This window comes from Trichoderma aggressivum (assembly GCF_033847375.1).
Source record: "Trichoderma aggressivum f. europaeum strain CBS 100526 chromosome Unknown scaffold_108, whole genome shotgun sequence".
NCBI classification, from domain to species: domain Eukaryota; kingdom Fungi; phylum Ascomycota; class Sordariomycetes; order Hypocreales; family Hypocreaceae; genus Trichoderma; species Trichoderma aggressivum.
Window position 1 is genome coordinate 624 of NW_026946473.1, and position 17,678 is coordinate 18,301.

A 17,678-nucleotide genomic window follows, 5' to 3' on the forward strand; every position below is an offset into this window, starting at 1 on the left:
GAAAGACGGACGCCTCAGGCTGTAAAACTTGCAAAGCAGCAAACGAAGAAGCTTGCCTCAGGCTGTTTGCAGTATGCTGTGAATCCGTACCCGGCTTCCCCCGATTGGACGAGATGAGCATCGGTGGCATGCCTTGACCGGTCCTAAGATTTGCACCACGGCTTTTCCAACCCAAATGGCCCCTTCGGCCTCAGTCATCCATCCACTGGCTCCGGCGGTGGGAATTTCACTCGTTTGTCCAACTTGGCCCCGGCTGACCTCCCTCATGCCCCTAGGCCAATCCTCGAGGTGGGTCCTCTTTTCTTGCCATTCCTCCATCCAGCTCCAGTTCTCTTTTTCTCTCTCCTTCTTCCTCCAGACTTGCTTGACCTTTGCCTCACTCCATCCATCCCTTCCAGTCCAACCTTCCAATCCCTCCTCAAACCATCACAATGGCCTCCCGTGTCTTCGCCTCCCGCCTGGCCTCCCAGATGGCCACCAAGGCTGCTCGCCCTGCCATGCGTGCTCCTCTCGCCGCTGCCAAGCGCACCATCACCACCGGTGAGTCAAGAGAAAACTTTTTTCCCGCAGCAATGGACCCCGGGTTGAAGCATTTCGATCCTCCAGAGAGAGTCCCGTAGCATAATTCAATCGACTGAATCAATGGCTGACATCAATTCGTGTAAAGGCAGCCCCATGCAGGCCATGAAGCGCCAGACCATCCAGGCTGCTGGCCGCAACGCCTTCCAGGCTCAGCGCCGCGCCTACTCTTCCGAGATCGCCCAGGCCATGGTTGAGGTCTCCAAGAACTTGGGTATGGGTTCTTCTGCCATCGGTCTGACCGGTGCTGGTGTTGGTATCGGTGTCGTTTTCGCTGCCCTCATCAACGGTGTTGCCCGCAACCCCGCTCTCCGTGGCCAGCTCTTCTCTTATGCCATTCTGGGTTTCGCTTTCGTTGAGGCCATCGCTCTTTTCGACCTCATGATTGCCCTGATGGCCAAGTTCGTAAGTTTTGCCGAGGTTTACCGAGATATATATGAGTTTGAGTCAATTTCTAACCCATCGCCCCATAGACCTAAATTGCCTCTCGAGAGATTGGAAAAGCTCCGGCCAGTGGATGGAGCAATTAATATAAGGGGACGACGTTGGACCGTCCGCCACTTGGAGTTTGATGGTTTGTCAAATGCAATTGGGGTGCCAACGTGCACAATAAAACGTGGAAGACGATGCATCATAGACGGTGTTAGAGGTTGGGGAAGGTGGCCATCGATGAAAATGGCGTCCTCTATCTCATAGATCTTGGGTAAAGCCCATCATGCTCCTTCACGGAGTCGATTGTAAAATAAAAAAAGCCTCAATTTATTCCTGCTCTTAAATGAAGAGCTTTGACATGATCAATCTTTGACGTTGACCAGTGCGGTAATATTGATAAAATGGTAACACTTGTTACTGCTGTATGAGTATCGGGGTGTTTTTTTGTTCTCTTTCTTTGTCTTCACGTATTTCGAAGTAGCCTCATTAAGACGGCGGATGAGCAAGCTGAAGATTCTGTAGACAGAGCTCCTACCGTGTATAATAACTATGATTATACAGGCAGTAAGCTCACACCAACGCTGTAATTTTCAGCCTTCACCGACTTGGTGAGGCCTGAGGGCTATGATGTGCGTGATATTTCAACCAAGGTGTCCACAAACTGAAGAGACGAATTGCTCCACACGGTGTTAGAGTGCCTCTGGTAGTGGGGGAGGGGTTTGTCCTGGTCTTGTGCTTCACTGAAAGCTGACGTGCTTGTATCATGAGTGGACTGGGGAATAATGGCCTTTGGTGATTTGGTGGATTTAAGCGAGATAAGGAGAAGAACGAGTCTTGTGCCCCATAGTGGATCAGGATCAGGCGTAGAGCAGGATCATATATACCAGCTGGCTCCCGGTTGACCAGCAGTTGTTCACAGACGTTTTAATATGAAGAGTATATCTGACTCTTTGAGGCATGATATATTGGGTGACTGTGACAGGTTCCGAAAAGCCGTGTGTTGCCGACCAGGAATGGAAGTCTTTTGAGTAATTCGCCATGTGCGATAGCAGGACCGACATCCTCTCTGGAATGGTATATGCGGCGCCTTCGATGTCACTCCTTTCCTGAACACATGGGCGGACTGATTCGATAAATCGCCATGGGCTGGTGTGAAGTTTGCCTTGATAAACTCGCACGCAGAGTCAAGACGACAGAAATTGACCCGACTACCATCAATGGTCACCTTGGCTCCGGATTGCTCGAATCGAGAAACGAGGAAATCAGGAATCCGGAGGCTCTCTTTCCATTGAAACCTCATCTTTTTGCGTCTGCATTTTCATCATCCCAGATGCGATGGTGTCGTTTTGGGCCAAGTGGACTGAAACACTTCATGCACTCGTGTTGACACTCTGGAGAGCAACCGAATTGGTGATCAATTTCTCGAACGATATTTCCATTCGAATCCGCCTCCACTTGCAGACGTAGGACATTCCTACTCAATGTTAGCAGAATGCGACTTTTACAGACGATTCAAGAAAAACCCCCACAATCATTCACGCGTCACAATACCCGTGCATCACCTACCGCTGCCATCCCGGTCCAAAGAACCAAAGTCCTTCAACCATCGTGGCGCTGCTCAAACAATCAAAATCGCAGCATTCGACAGGTCCTCTCCCGTTATACGAATGGAAGATGCGTGGTAAATGAACAAATCAGCAGAAAGGGAAGACGAAAGACGTGCAGTCGAGATGCCTTCCCCTCACGATTCCCCTCACGAGTCACATGACCTCTCCTGATGAAAAATGCAAGAAGGTTACATCAGCCATGCATTTGGGGGGAAAATTCTCCGTGAATTGAGCCCGTATCGAATGATTCGAAACCAGGATGCAAGAATTTCCTTGGTCATCGGAAATTGCTGGGCGGCGAGTGTTGCAGTGCAGTGCGATGAAAGGGGTTGCTGTTGGCAGCATTGAGTTTAAGCCATGGCTGGAGGTTGCCGAAGCCACCAACCAGTGACAGCATGCCTGTACTGAGGCTAATGGTTTTGCAGCAGAGGTAAAGAGTCGCGTGTGGTAAGTTGATATGGAAGAGACGGAGGAGGGAGGGTTGCTGTCAGACGATCCATCAGGCCACGAGCCTTGATCGGGCAAAGTTGTGATGCAGATGTGCTGCGTAAAGTGTGATTCTCTGCCGCATCTGCCAGGTTACTGATAGGTTAATAACCTTGGAACCTGGAAATTCTCCCATGAACCCACACGATATTCGTCTGCTAACATGTAGAAAAGTAGCTTATATAATTTGCACAAGAAGAGGCCATGTTTAACAACCATATATGTGCCAAAGCTCTACATCTGTATCATTTACGCGTGCTTTGGGATAGCTCCATGCTATGTTCATAGGCATACAATCATCGCCACAATTCACTCTGCAATTACTCAAAGGATCATGTGCTCTTAAAAAGAGAAGCTCTGAAATAGTCCATTCCCTATTCAGCTACCTATATACAACGCCAGTCTCTGCCTGTATTCCCAATTCATGGCCAATGCTATTAATCTATGCATGTAACCAAACCCAGCTTGAATATTCGTTTCACTTCTTGAATGTAGCACTTTTCTCGCCCCTGATTGCTGGCATCCGTCTTGCCGGTTTAATCTCATCATCGCCCGTCTTCGAATACGGGTCAAATACCTTCTTCTTATCTTCTTGAGTTAACTCCTTGGCTTCGTCCCTCTTGGCATGAAGAACAGATGCTGCTTTGCTGTAGTCAAAAGGAACAGCTTGGTATGCGCCCGCTTGAGGTTGTTGATTCTTCTGCTGCTCTTCACGAGCAAGCTTTTCTTGTCGCAGAGTACGAAGTTCCAAGCGTTGCTGCTCCTGGGCCACCTTGGCTGCGTCTCTCTTCTCCTTCTTCTTCTGCTTCTTCACTAGTTTCTTCGCCCTCTTGGCGGACCTGGGGGAGACGGCTTCATCCTCCATCTCAATGACGGCGTTTTCATTCATGGCATTATCTTGCATCTCTTCGCCTTCACTAGATGACGGCTCGTCATTTTCAACGGCGTCGGATTTTCTCTTTCTTCCTCTGCGCAAGGTGAACTCTTCGTCCTTCTCATCTTCGGCGGCGGGGGCGGTGGCTGCTGGTCTTGTCGGTTCTTCTGTTGCTGCTGGGATTTCTTGGACAGGCTGGGCTCCAACAACAAAGTCTGTAGCGTCTTCAACAAACCGTTGCCAAGGGAAGGGGAAGTAATCTTCTTGTACAGGAGCCGCTCCTTTTGTTTCATCCCATCTTGAGCTAACAGCGACATTTCCAAATAGCTGCGAGCGTTGCAGCTTTGTAGCCGTGGCAGCTGCTTCCAATTTTGCAGGTTGACCTTGGGTCTTTGTTACCCTAGGAACTCCCGCCCTTTGCTGTGATGACGGATCTCGGGCAATAAAAAACTGCAAAAGAGTCGGTCCCGCCTTTGCCTTTTCCTCTTGTATCTGACTCCAAATCTCATTCACCTTGGAACGGGCCAGGGGAGCAGTAAGCGGTAGTAGACTGTGAAGGGCCTTGGCATCCGGAGGGTTAGCGCGTGCAATTTCGGTCAGACTGTTAGTACCAAGCACGAAGTTAGGGTTCTCGTCTTCTGCGCGCGCCGTCACGTCTCGCCATTTCCAAAGAGTCCTGAATACAGCGAACTGATCACTCTTGTAGCCAAGATGCGAGTTCTTCAAGACGTAGTTGAACCAACCCCTAGACCCTTCGCCAGTTTCTGAATTAAATTCAAGGTTCTCATGACGTGAAAGGGAAAGCTCTCGCGATTTTTTCAGAACAATGCTGATAAGGTCTTTCTCAGGGGTGCTTCGGTCCGATAACTGGACCAGATCGTTTCGAATTCTGTCGTAAATGTAGAGTAGGTAGTGGGTATCTGAGCGAGCGTAATACAACATCTCTTCAGGGAGGGGCCTAGCAGACATTAATAAACACCATAATAAGTCAGAGATTAAGTTCCGGGAACATACCGCATCCTCCAATCAGCCAACTGATATCGCTTGTCGGCCTCAAAGTTGACGAATTTGGAGAGGAGGAATGCCAAGCTCTTGCTGGAATAATGTAAAGCATCGCTTGCGAAGAATGTGTCGAAGAGGCCATTAACATAGAGCCCAAGATCTCGCTGAAGCCAAACCATGTCCATATATGCACCGTGAAAGACCTAATGAGGATGATTAGCGACAATCAAAACAAATATTGGAGAAAACTCTTACTTTGACAATGGTAGGATCAGCAAAGACCTCGTTGAGAACTTGAAGCTTATGCCGCCATGGTTTCAGTGTATCGACAATCCAGTCCTTTTCTCTAGTGCTGATCTGCAACAAGGAGACGAGCCCAACATAAGTCCTAAAATCGTGATGCTCTAAATCAACCGCAATTTCTTTTGCGTCTTTCAACTCCCGCAGCATCTCGACAACACCCTCGTACGTATCTACCCACATGGCTGCGGTTGACTCGACTGGTTGAGGCGGTATGGGGTCCAGGATCTGGAATACTCGATCGGGGTACTGCATACTCGATATCTCCGGTTCATACGGGTGTTTGTATCTAGAGTGAAAGAGAGAGTCGTTAGTGAGGAGAGCGATATGCGCTGAATGATGTTGGCGCAAACATACTGAGGCGCTCCATTGTCTCCAACAAAAGTGACAAGGCTGTCATCTAGAGATACCTCTGCGTGAGGTTTTTCCGTCAACAGGGGCTTCCATGGCCCATCCGGAAAGTTGTTCGGTTTGACTTCAAAGTCCAGCTGTGGCTTCTTCACGTTGGCGTTGCGGATGACTTTACCGGTCGACTTGGGTTGCTTTGCCTTTGAGTTCTTGTTTTGCGATGAAAAGTTAGAGCTATATGCCACAAGATTGAGCTGGAGCGGACTCACGGAATCTGAATCTCCATTCTCTCTTTGTTTGACCAGTCCGGTATACTCATCGATGGCCCGATCTGCCTTTTCCAGAACAGAGTCGACGACATCCACCACTTTGCGCCAATTCATGTCCACATCTTCAGGGTCTTCCAGCTTGAGCGGCTTCAGGCCACAGGCTCGAGCCGCCGAGCTCAGAAGCCGCGTCGAGAGGTCAAGAATGCGCGACGTCTTGTCATCGAGCTGCTCGGCGACATCTGGGTTGACGGTGCGCTGGAAGCTCAGGTCGTGCGATGCGATGCGATTGGCCGACTTGATGGTCGAGATGAGAGACTTTTGGATCTCCTCCTGGAGAGAATTGAAATCTTGCGACGATTCCATGGCGATGCGCGGCTCCCCCAAGGCGACAGGGTGATGAAGCTCGTCGCCGCCGCGATTGGCATCGAAAAGGAAAAAAAGGTCCTTGGCAAAGGGAATACGCTTATCGATAACAAAAGTCGACTGGGTCGCGCGTCTCCATGCATCTAAAGTTTTCCAAGTGCAGAGAGGAGTGGGCACCTCTAGGTATGAGTACTTGTTACGTATGTGCTTTATGTGGCAAACATCGATACCAAATCCACGTTTCCAGGTATCCAGTACCTACAGATCGCTAAAAGCAGCAGCATACACCAAGTCTCAACTGCTTCCTCTCACCTTTGCAAGCTTGCATCTCAATACCTGATCCCCTTGAGCCTCTGGCCTTTATTTCGCAATCCCTTGAGTATAGGTAGCTGACAGTACACACGGCCTCAGGCAAGAAAGAAGGATCAGTAAATGTCTCACGCAATAACCCGGCAGAGGAGCATCATGTGGCTGGCTTGTACCACGTAGAAGCATCGTCTAAGCCATCCAACGAAGCAAAGGAATCGGAAACAATCCCATGCAAACGCGGATTTGAAAATTCAACCCAACGAAGCCTGCCTTTATCTCACCCTCTCTCACATCGGCACTACTTGGATCCATGCCACCCAAGATCACATCCATCAGTTCTTCTTCGGCCCGGTTGAATAACCCCGTCAAAGTATTTGCGCAAGCCAAATGTCATGCATGGCCATGCTGCTCCCAGTCATTGGCCAGCGCCCTCAGGAACTGGATTTGGCGCACCCCATCTTACATGTTACCTGGGCTACGGTAGAATTTTCCGGGCTCTGTCTGATGCCAGCCCCGTCGATTGACGTCAATCGATGCTGTACTCCGTGGTATCAATTACTTCAACATTGTATAGCGTCAGCATCACAGTCAAGTCGCCGTTGGTACCTAGTTAACACCTTGGGTGGCTGCTGTGTCGTTGTGTCTACGCCGATCGCTGATCCCCAACACGGCCAAAACGGACTGTTTGCTCCGAACTCTCACATGCGCAAGATGGCCAAGTTCCAGCTGACGAGCACAAGCTTCTCTCCGGTCCTTGCAGGGCTTTGTCGCAGTAATTGGCATTGATCCCTTGGCAGGCAAAAATGAAAGGAATATCCCTCACCACGGTTGCAAACATTGGAACACCTCACCTAGTCTATCTCGCCGTGCTTGGTTATGTGTGACTGCGTCAGGTAGCTGTAATGCAACATAACCTGCTTTAGGCCTCTAGCTGTGCTGATACGGGCCATGGGCCACTAACAAGGGCCCCAAAGCTGCCCCTCCCCCTCCCTGCTAAGCAAAGCCTGTGCCGCCTTTGCCCCTCCTCGAAGCTTTCACGTTATATAAGTTGGATTGATGCGACATAACACACATGTAAGCTTTAACACAACCATACGCGCAACTCGATTCCCCCTCCATTCTCAGCTCCCGGTAGGATTGTGGCAAATTCACTCGTCTGCCCTGCCAAGCGCCCGATGGTTGCGCGTGCCTTCACGCGATAGCGACTAGAAGGATTCTCCCAAAAGGCCGCCTGGCCGTGCGCCTCCCGAAGCTTTTTTTGCCTGGGCTCAGCTCTCAAGCTACGACTCGAATCAACGTCATCCCGAGCCATCAATCAGCTGCCACGCCTTAACCCTAGCCAATCTGTTAGTCGCCGCCACTGTTGTCGTACCGAATAGCTTCCACTTCGAATCCTTTCGCCCAGCTGAATCGAGGAGCTGGATCTCGACCGACGAGCCACGAACAAGAGCTTCGGCGTATCAAGCAACACCATGCCTGCTGCTGTTGGATCAGGCGGAGAGGCCGCGAACCCGGGTCGTCTCCTTCTCCTCTCGAACCGTCTTCCCATCACCATCAAGCGCTCCGACGATGGAAGCTACAGCTTTTCCATGTCGTCCGGTGGACTGGTCACTGGCCTCAGCGGCCTCAGCAAAACGACCAGCTTCCAGTGGTATGGATGGCCGGGCCTCGAAGTCCCCGAGAACGAAGTCGAAGGCATGAAGAAACGTCTCAAGGACGAATACGGCGCTCACCCCGTCTTCATCGACGACGAATTAGCAGACAGACATTACAATGGCTTTGCCAGTGGGTTTCGCTCGGTTCCTTATTCCAAGCCTTCGTATCGATGCTGACATATCCATCTTCTTTTCGGCTTAGATTCCATCCTATGGCCACTCTTCCACTACCACCCCGGTGAAATTACCTTTGACGAATCCGCGTGGGCTGCGTACCAGGAAGTCAACCGCCTCTTCGCCAGGACCGTCATCAAGGACGTACAAGACGGCGATCTTATCTGGGTCCACGACTACCACTTGATGCTCCTGCCTCAAATGCTGCGGGAGGAGATTGGCGACTCCAAGAAGGATGTCAAGATTGGCTTCTTCCTGCACACGCCCTTCCCCAGCAGCGAGATCTATCGCATCCTGCCCGTGCGAGAGGCCCTTCTCACCGGTCTCCTCGACTGCGATCTCATTGGCTTCCACACATACGACTACGCTCGCCATTTCCTCAGCAGCTGCTCCCGAATCCTTGATACCCCTACCACCCCCAACGGTGTTGACTGGAACGGCCGCTTTGTTACAGTCGGTGCGTTCCCTATCGGCATCGACCCGGAGAAGTTTGTCGAAGGCCTCCAGAGACCCAAGGTCCAGGAGCGTATCGCCACCCTCAGCCGCAAGTTTGAGGGCGTAAAACTCATTGTTGGTGTCGATCGCCTCGATTACATCAAGGGCGTGCCCCAGAAGCTGCACGCCCTCGAGGTTTTCTTGACAGAGCACCCCGAGTGGATCGGCAAAATCGTTCTCGTCCAGGTCGCCGTCCCATCCCGGCAAGATGTGGAGGAATACCAGAACCTCCGAGCCGTCGTCAACGAACTCGTCGGCCGCATCAACGGCAAGTTCGGCACCATCGAGTTCATGCCCATCCACTTCCTCCACCAGTCCGTCTCCTTTGAAGAGCTCACCGCTCTATATGCCGTCTCGGACGTGTGCTTGGTCTCGTCCACGCGGGACGGCATGAACCTCGTGTCGTACGAATACATCGCCACCCAGCGCGACAACCACGGCGTCATGATCCTCAGTGAGTTTACGGGTGCCGCTCAATCTCTTAACGGAAGCCTCATCGTCAACCCCTGGAACACTGAAGAGCTCGCCAACGCCATCCACGACGCCGTCACCATGAGTCCCGAGCAGCGCGAGGCCAACTACCGCAAGCTCGAGCGCTACGTGTTCAAGTACACGAGTGCCTGGTGGGGAGCCAGCTTCGTGGCGGAGATGACTCGCCTCAGTTCGGAAAGCGCGCAGACAAAGACGCTGCGAAACGTTGCCGGCGCCGTCGTCGGTCTTGGTCAAAAGGTGAAGCAGGTGGCCGAGGGTGCCAAGGACCTGGTAACAGGCACCGAGCAGCCGGAATCGTCTGAATAGGTCAATGGCTGATGTTGCTGTATTTCGTCTGCGGGGGGTTGCTTCTTCTTCTTCTAATCATTGTGTTAAGGTAGCCCGAGGAATGTTTGCTTCTTCTTTATTTTCTTTTGTTTACGCTGGGTTAGCGAATAAAAAAATATGTGTATGTATGAGTTATTCTTGAACATGATTAATTTTCAGTTCCTCTTCTTGCAGTGTTTTCCAATCATATTGTTTTTTTTTTAAAAAAAAAAACATATTTGTATTGAGGCTATCTAGTATCCCTGGCATCATCAATCGCATGTGCATCCGCAGCCACCATTGACAAAATCCGAATAAACGTCCTTGGCATTATTCGTCGGTCAAAAATGTACTACGCATGACACACAGGTATCTAAGCGGAAATATAATAAAACTCGAGAAAGCATCATGACCCCAGGAAACTCCCTTCTCCCACCCTGACCGCGTTATGTAAAGCAACTTGTGGTATCCCGTCATCATCATCATATCATCTCATCCTATCCCTTTTCTACCTCCCATTCCTTCAATATCCCACCTCATATACTTTGAATATGATCAAAGATTCGACATGTATGCCAACGCTTTAATAAGCTGACTCCACGATGTCATCTCTTCCGAGCTTATACTGGCCGCTCTTGGCGTTGCCAATTCGCCCCGAAGACCTCCGTCCACTACCAAGCAGTCGGACGTCGCCGATGATGCTTTCTCGGGTAGGCATCTTGAGGCTCTGTTTGGCAACCATGTTGACTTCGTTGGGCAGAGCAACAATGACATTCTTGTCCGAGCCAAACTTGAAGTCGTCAGCCATGACCTTCTCTTCGTATCGCTTAATCTTGTATGGCGTCTTCTGGCCGCGAATAACCCGCTTGAGGTTCCACTCGATGATGTACGGTCCAGAGGCGGTAATGATACTCGTCTCCTCTGCATCCTCACCAGCGTTGAATTTGGCAGGCGTGAAGGACACGGGCTGGCCAGTCTCGTGGTAAAACTGAGCGACGTGCTCCGGTGAAAGAGCCAGACGACGAGGGCGGGGCTTCGAGTCGGCGGCGAATGGCTTTTCGAAACCAAGCTTTCCCTCGTTCTTTCCACCATGCTGCTGGGCGTCGACGAGGAGGATGTAGTTCTTGGTAGTTCCCAAGATCCATCTGCCATCAGCCGAAACGTCCATGCCAGTAATCGGATCACCAAGGGCAGGGAGCTGCGTCTTGGCTCGGATTCCAAGACGGTCAAACAGGCGAATGTCACCCTTGTTGCTGGCCACAGCGATGTAGCCCTTCCCGGTAGTAGCAATAGAAGAGAAATCGTTCTTCGATACGTACTGCTTCAGCTCTGACTCGACAATCTTGTTGTCCGCTTGGCGAGGGTCGACTCGGAAAAGGGCATTGTGAGAGATACCCAGGAACGTCTGTTCTCCGGTCATCTGCGCAAACTTGTTCTCCGGAGCAAATGTTGTGACGGGTATGTCGTCATGGACATTCCACTCATCGACGACCTTGCCATACTCAATGTCCATGCGATAGAGCTTGTTCGGGTCCACGTCGTTTTGCATAATCATATCTCTATCCTCCTTGTGAAGCATGACCTTCTTGGGGTTCATCAGTTTACCTCCAGGGGTGGTCACCTTGGAAATATTGGTGGAGAACTTGAGATGATTATCCGGAGTGTGGGTAAAGACTCCAATCTTGGAGCCGCGAACAACAAAGGAGCGGTCATGTTTGTAGCCCACGGCAAGCTGGGAGTTGACTTCTCCATCAGACAACTCCTGTTGCCCTTCGTCTTCGTCTTCGTCCTCTTCATATTCAGGCTCTTCCTCGACCTCTTCCTCTTCTTCCTCCTCTGTCGGGGCATCCTCCATAGCGAGGTCGTTGAATGCATCCAAGACATACTCGCGCTCTTTCTCCTGAATCTTCTTCCATTTGGTTTCATTGAGTTTCTCCCAAATGGCCTGCATCACACCTTCCTGGAACTTCTCCAGGGTTGGCTGATCCTTAAAACGGAGCAGCCAAGACCTTCCGGTTCCATCTTCCGCCCAGTGGTTGAAAATGAAGGATAGATGCTCAAAGTCGAATACAGGGTTGATTTCGGGAGTAACAAAGGTGCCCAGAATTGATTTTCCTGCAGCATCAAGCTGCAGCCAATACTCCCATTTCCCAACTTCAGATACTGCGGCAATAACGGAATCTTCAACCTGGGAAAAGTGCCCTGCTTGTGGATCATAGAGATGCAATTCGCCAGACACAGCAGCATAGATCTCAAGAGGCTTCGGAGCGGCAGTTGATCCCAATGCTTTCTGGGGAGCCTCGATTTCCACCTCTTGGGGCTCCTCTAAGGGCTCCGCCGCCGCGGGTTCCCGCTTGACAGTCCTCTTGGCGAACATGTCGTCGATAGAGTCGATGGACCTGGTGAGAGTCGGGCTGTGAATGGGGCTAGCGGGAGGGATGGGTTGCTCCTCGGGGAACTCGAATTGTTCAAGATCCTCGTCCGAGGCTGTCGTGTGCGGCTTGCGGTACTTTCGCTCGTATTGGCACTCCTGGGCCGTCTGAAGAAAACGCTTCGCCTCTGCAGTTGTGACAACGCTGTCGCACACAAACTCGTAGAGATCGCCGTTGTCTCCGCTCAAGTCTTTCCAGGCGAGGACGGTTTCGTCGCCGCCCTCTCTGATCTCAATGCGAAAGTGCAGGGCCTCGTCGAGCAGAAAGGTCTTTTCGTCGCGTTCGCCAACGAGAGCGTCGATCTCTGCGTCTTCACCCTCCTCGTCGGCGAGCAGTTCAGCTTCTCCTTCCTCAAACACACGCTGCACAACGAGCTGGTATTGGAAGTCTTGGTTGGTTCGACGGATACGGATGGCAGAGTCCTTGAAGATGAGCTCTGAGTAGCCCTTGGGTGAGAGGGGTCGGACGAGGTAGAGCTGGCCTTGAGGGAGCTCAATGAGGGATTCTTGTGTAGCGGAGCCGAAGATCAGCTTGCCAACTAGGAGGAGACGAGTGTTAGTGGGAGCGAAGTTGTGTGCACAGGAAAACAAGAGATGACGGCAAGCCTCGTAGGAGGAAAAGGCGTGAATCTAAGAAAGAGGGAAATCGCGGGGCTTTTATAGGGCAGCGCATCGGCGGAGTCGCGGCGGCTGCATGCTGCATTCACGTCATGTCTTTACATGATGTCTTTACATACCGTTTCTAAGGACGAACATGGTGGCAGGTGGATGCGCCTTTGCTCCCCTGGAGTCGTCGTTGCTGCTTTCTGTGGCTGCGATGTCGCAATGACGGCGGAGGAAAAGAAAAGAAGGCGAAGAAAGTGTTGACGGTAGGTAGTTGGGAAGATGGGTGGGGGTGGAGAGACAAGAAAAAAAACAAAGCCTCGTAGCAACGGTCGTCAGGACGGAAAGGGCCCTAGTATAAGTGAGCAGGCCAGTCAGTAGTGAATCCTGCAGGTAATAAATAGCGGCACACCGAACGGGGCGCAACGCTTGAAGGAAGATATGAGAGAGAGAGAGAAACAGAGAGAGAGAGATTGAGTTGTTTTTGGCGGTTTCACCAACTAAAACAGGGCAAAAATTAAATACTTTTAAACTAGGGGTCCAGGTCTTGCATTCGAGACTTCAGTGCGTCATCGCAAACAAGCTTCCGCTAGGCAGAGACTCGCCATGATGGAATTCCGACCTGCGCTGGTTGCTGCAAGTTCCGCTGGATTGGCAGATGGGATGGAGGGGTAGGCGGGCGATTGGATTCGCTGGCTGCGTTTTTAGTCTCTTGAACCACTCCCAAGGTCGCCACAATTCGCCACGTCCTGCCTGCTGCAGCCTTGATTTGCTCCTCGGTCGTGAATTCGGGTCAAACGAGGCTGGAGGTTACTTTGACAGCGTGAGTAGGCGTGAATATATTCACGGATGCGTACTGGATACTTGTACAATCTCGGCCCATCACCAACTTAGTTCATCTCCTAACCTGTTGGTTCTTGGTATTAGTGTTGCACTTGACGTAACATCCAGAGTGTTTTCATGCTATCGTTAACCTCTAGCACTGACATCCATTCTATGGCTACCCGTGATAAAGCCATGACAAGACAGCTTCACCCTGGCCACCCTTGTTGTTCCCCTTTTGTGAAATCACAGCAAGTGTGCAATTTTGGTTAATCAATATCATATGCATTTATTCACAAAACTAGCCCGTATCTTGGTACACCATGCCTTTTTATCAACTTTCATCATCGTGTCACAGGGTAGGCGTCCACGACTACAGTTTGTTCTGCATGATCAGCTCATCGCTGCACCTTGATAGTATGCACTACGCGCCCCGAGTTTCAACCGATGTGATTGGCGAGATGGCCGAGTTGGTTATGGCGTCAGGTTAAGGCTACCTTAACAGCAATTCCTGGTGGAGCAATCCGCGTGGGTTCGAGTCCCACTCTCGTCATATCTTTTCTTTTTGTCTCTTTTACTCCTTTTTGCTTCCGTGATTTCTTTGTGGATTCATGTACGTACTCCCTTTGACGCAAATTTGGTATGATGACTCGCATTTGGTATCAAAAAGCACTCATGATTTCATGAAAAGGGAGGGAAGGATCCCGAGCCCATGCATATGTCCTCAGGTATCTAGCTCAATCTATATGAAAAGAAATTGCAACAAGGAAAAAAAAAAAGACAAGATTAACTTGCCAATGCTGCTTAAATCATGTTCATACATGCTCACGACGTAAAGTCAACTCTGTGGTGAGAAATCCTCAAGATGCCCCGTACGCCACCGATGAACCCATTCAGATCGAAAAGTTCCTCGCTATACCCACCAACTCGGCCGGCAAGACTTGCGATGTTTCAGGCGGGCTCAACCCGTTCCTGTACATCCAAAGCCTGCTGAGCTCCTTGACTTTGACGTCCTTTTTGTGTCTCTTGCGCGAAGAAAACTGGTCGTAAACCTCGATGGGGGTCGTTATCTCGCCCGTTCCGAACCCTCCTGTGCCTCCATAGCTGATCTCAAAGGCCTCTCGTGCGTTCTCCATGGCGGTACCCTCGACACCAAACTTGATGACCTCTTCCATGAACTCGTTTTCTTCGTCCGCTCCTGTAAACTCGCCGGTTTCCGGGTCGCGCTTCAGAGGGAACATGCCGTCCAGGTAATGCTGGACAAGAAGATGTCCGCCGTGACCGTTAGACCGGTTGAAAAGGCGGCCAAGGAACCGAGGCAACTGCAGGCAGGCCATTTTGTTCGTGGCAAAATGGAGGATGCCCCATATGGCGACAAAGTCGGTGTTGTGGGTATAATGCTCGATATGGCCAATGGCTCTATCCTTGGCCGCAGATGCGGTGTGGTAAGAAGCCAAAGAAGACGACCTTCGTACGGAAGCAGTAATCATAGGATCCTTCTTGATCTCCAGCGGGGTGGTGACTGGAGTTTCGTAGGCGGCCTCGGAGACGAGCGTCTGCATCGCCTCAAGGGGCCTTGACCGGGTCAAATCTTGCGAAATGACGTGGCGGTGCGGATTATTGAAATGGTTGGCGGCGCTACCAAAGGTGTATACTTCGAGCTTTGCCAGTAGATCTTGGGGCATCTCCTGAAGGAGCCAATCCAGAACCATGCCGCCTTCTATGGCTCCCTGGGAGTGCATGATGAAGACGACCTTTGACTTTTTCGGGTCATAGAGAATATCCTTGAGGTGCCTATAGCAGACACGAATATCGCCAGTTGCGTATGAGAAGTTGCGCTGTATAAGACACTCGATGACGTCGAAAATAACACCAGAAGTCCGATTGTGGATGCCGAGAATTGGGCGTCCAAATGTGAGAGCAAGACGATTAAGATTCATTTTCATCCAGTGTTGGCTGCATTAATTGTTTACGTTAGAAAGCGAACCAATGATACAACATCAACGTTTTCGTGATGAGAGACTTACCCGACGGAGACGCCATTCAAAAATACCCACTGCTCGTGTTCGTGCTCTGGTCGTGTCTTTGCGTACTTTTCATCAGAGTGGAAGATGATTTCCGTGCCATTCAGCAGCATGCAAACGAATCTGTTTAGAAAATGAAAGGCCACAATACCAGCGATTCCCATCCACGCGGGGAAAAAGATGGCTAACGGCAGAGTGACAAGATAAATGAGCTGGAAGATGAGCAGGAAGACGTGAACTGCGAGACAGAACATGTTCATCCAGGATGGATACAGCTCATCAAGCTCGTCCGAGCCATAGGTGCGGATAGGAAACAAAACCCAGGGCAGAGCCCAGCAGTAGGCAAAGAAGTAATAGACGTCTTTGGCAAGGAGCCGCCAGGGGAAGTCGGTGTAGGCGTAGTTGATGACGGATTCGCCGCCGATTTGGGAGCGGTAGAACTCGGTGACGGAGCTCATGATGAAGGACTTTGATGAGGCACCATTTGGGCGCTTTGCAGGCTTCAAGGCCAAGGCGGGAGAAGGGGAAACTGGCGGCATAATATAGCACGTGGAACGAGCCAATAATATAGTCGCTACGTATACTAGAGTGCGAGCATCAAGGATTCAAAGGAACAAAGAACAACAGCCTACCAACAAAGTAGGGCTGAAACAAGCTGCATGAAGACGCTGCAGCTCTAGACGATGGTGGTGAGCTAAACGACATGCCGGTCAACATATTAGTACTTTTTCCGCTCGACTCATCCCTGGCACCTCGCAAAGGCTAAGCAGTAGCTGCAGCTGCAGGCACCCGGGGAAAAAATTCCCACGAGAATGCAGCCAGCCATCACATGTTCGGCTACGTTGCTACGATAGAAGGGTGGACACGTCTCAGCAGCGCGAGAGAGCAAGTCAGACCGCATCTCTGACACATCGGCTGGCTAAAGTCTTTGGTGACGCCGGTAGGAGGAAAAAGGAACCACAGCCAGCAAGGCTGAGCGGGATCAGCTGCATTGGCTGTGGTGTGGAGGAGCGTCAGCAGACCTGCAGATGCGAAACTTAGCATCTCGGCATTGATGCCAACGCTTGGCTTTTGGCAAGGGGGAGTCATAGGCAGACAGGGGAAGCCGACGCCACTAAACTAAAATGACGAGAGAGCTTGGAGTTTGAGGAATCAAAAGATTCGCGATTTGTTGATGTCGAAATAAGGAACAAGGAGCAGAGTATACACCCTGAGAACTCCTACTAGGTCGGTATAGTAGCACTAAAAGGCACATGAGCTAGATGCGGTGCATTTCGCAGTGTCTCAGTCAAAGCCATGCACTATCAGCAACTGACAGCCGCAAGCGTGATTTGGCCAGAAAAGGAACCGAGTCTCGTGCTTTTGCTTCAAGCCCGGCGCATGAGCGGCAACAGCTGCCTGACTCTTGGCAAGCCGAATTCAAGACGGAGCCGGCTGTTGGTGATTTTAGTTGATGTCTTGTGCGGTTCGGGCAGACGATCGGAATGACCTCCATCATGTCAATAGGCGGGCATCGTATCGTGGGGACTGCTCCCCTGATAGCCTAGCGGGGAGATGGCCTGTGCAGTCAACAGGTCCCGTACAGCAGAGCACCGGACATTCATCTCATCGACTTGGACAGTTGATGTAAAACAGACACGATGGAAGCCAAGTCACCGCCACAACGGATTGATATCAAGTGCATCTCAGCCGACAGTGCATTCAACAGAAGCAGCGCCATTTCGACGGATGATGACAAGCATGTCTGAATCTCTGCAGTCGCCAATCCTCTTGGAAGCGTTCATCCGGCACCGAAAATGTATTGCTACGAAGAATCCCATATTGATCCTACCTAACTTATATGGTATGATGTATGGGGAGCCGTTCACCCACCTACCTATTTATAGGCTTCATGACGACGCCATTCATTTTGTTATACTGACCCTCCACACAAAAAAAGGAAAAGAGGCACCTGGAGATTTAATCTCCGCATCGCCTCATTCTGAGAGGCAAAGCGCAAACAGATCAACTGACGAGAGTGGGACTCGAACCCACGCGGATTGCTCCACCAGGAATTGCTGTTAAGGTAGCCTTAACCTGACGCCATAACCAACTCGGCCATCTCGCC

General features: G+C 50.9%; 5 protein-coding genes across 5 annotated transcripts; 2 read left to right on the plus strand and 3 right to left on the minus strand.

Annotated features, from left to right (window-relative positions):
• Nucleotides 1–431: 431 nt before the first annotated feature.
• Nucleotides 432–1,058, plus strand: Triagg1_10983 (uncharacterized protein; the record flags this gene model as incomplete). Its single annotated transcript, XM_062895114.1, has 3 exons — nucleotides 432–540; nucleotides 668–984; nucleotides 1,053–1,058. The coding sequence occupies 3 exons, from the start codon at nucleotides 432–434 to the stop codon at nucleotides 1,056–1,058; spliced, it is 432 nt and encodes a 143-aa protein (XP_062750058.1).
• A 2,524-nt stretch (nucleotides 1,059–3,582) lies between these two features.
• On the minus strand, nucleotides 3,583–6,260 carry Triagg1_10984 (uncharacterized protein; the record flags this gene model as incomplete). The annotated part of the gene is made up of 4 exons (XM_062895115.1): nucleotides 3,583–4,936; nucleotides 4,993–5,183; nucleotides 5,236–5,569; nucleotides 5,638–6,260. The coding sequence occupies 4 exons, from the start codon at nucleotides 6,258–6,260 to the stop codon at nucleotides 3,583–3,585; spliced, it is 2,502 nt and encodes an 833-aa protein (XP_062750059.1).
• A 1,781-nt stretch (nucleotides 6,261–8,041) lies between these two features.
• On the plus strand, nucleotides 8,042–9,691 carry Triagg1_10985 (CAZyme family GT20; the record flags this gene model as incomplete). Its single annotated transcript, XM_062895116.1, has 2 exons — nucleotides 8,042–8,354; nucleotides 8,427–9,691. 2 exons carry the CDS (start codon nucleotides 8,042–8,044, stop codon nucleotides 9,689–9,691), a joined length of 1,578 nt encoding a protein of 525 aa, XP_062750060.1.
• A 583-nt stretch (nucleotides 9,692–10,274) lies between these two features.
• On the minus strand, nucleotides 10,275–12,878 carry Triagg1_10986 (uncharacterized protein; the record flags this gene model as incomplete). Its single annotated transcript, XM_062895117.1, has 2 exons — nucleotides 10,275–12,661; nucleotides 12,860–12,878. The coding sequence occupies 2 exons, from the start codon at nucleotides 12,876–12,878 to the stop codon at nucleotides 10,275–10,277; spliced, it is 2,406 nt and encodes an 801-aa protein (XP_062750061.1).
• Nucleotides 12,879–14,440: 1,562 nt separating this feature from the next.
• Triagg1_10987 (uncharacterized protein) lies at nucleotides 14,441–16,110 on the minus strand (the record flags this gene model as incomplete). The annotated part of the gene is made up of 2 exons (XM_062895119.1): nucleotides 14,441–15,503; nucleotides 15,575–16,110. 2 exons carry the CDS (start codon nucleotides 16,108–16,110, stop codon nucleotides 14,441–14,443), a joined length of 1,599 nt encoding a protein of 532 aa, XP_062750062.1.
• Between the last annotated feature and the right edge of the window lie 1,568 nt (nucleotides 16,111–17,678).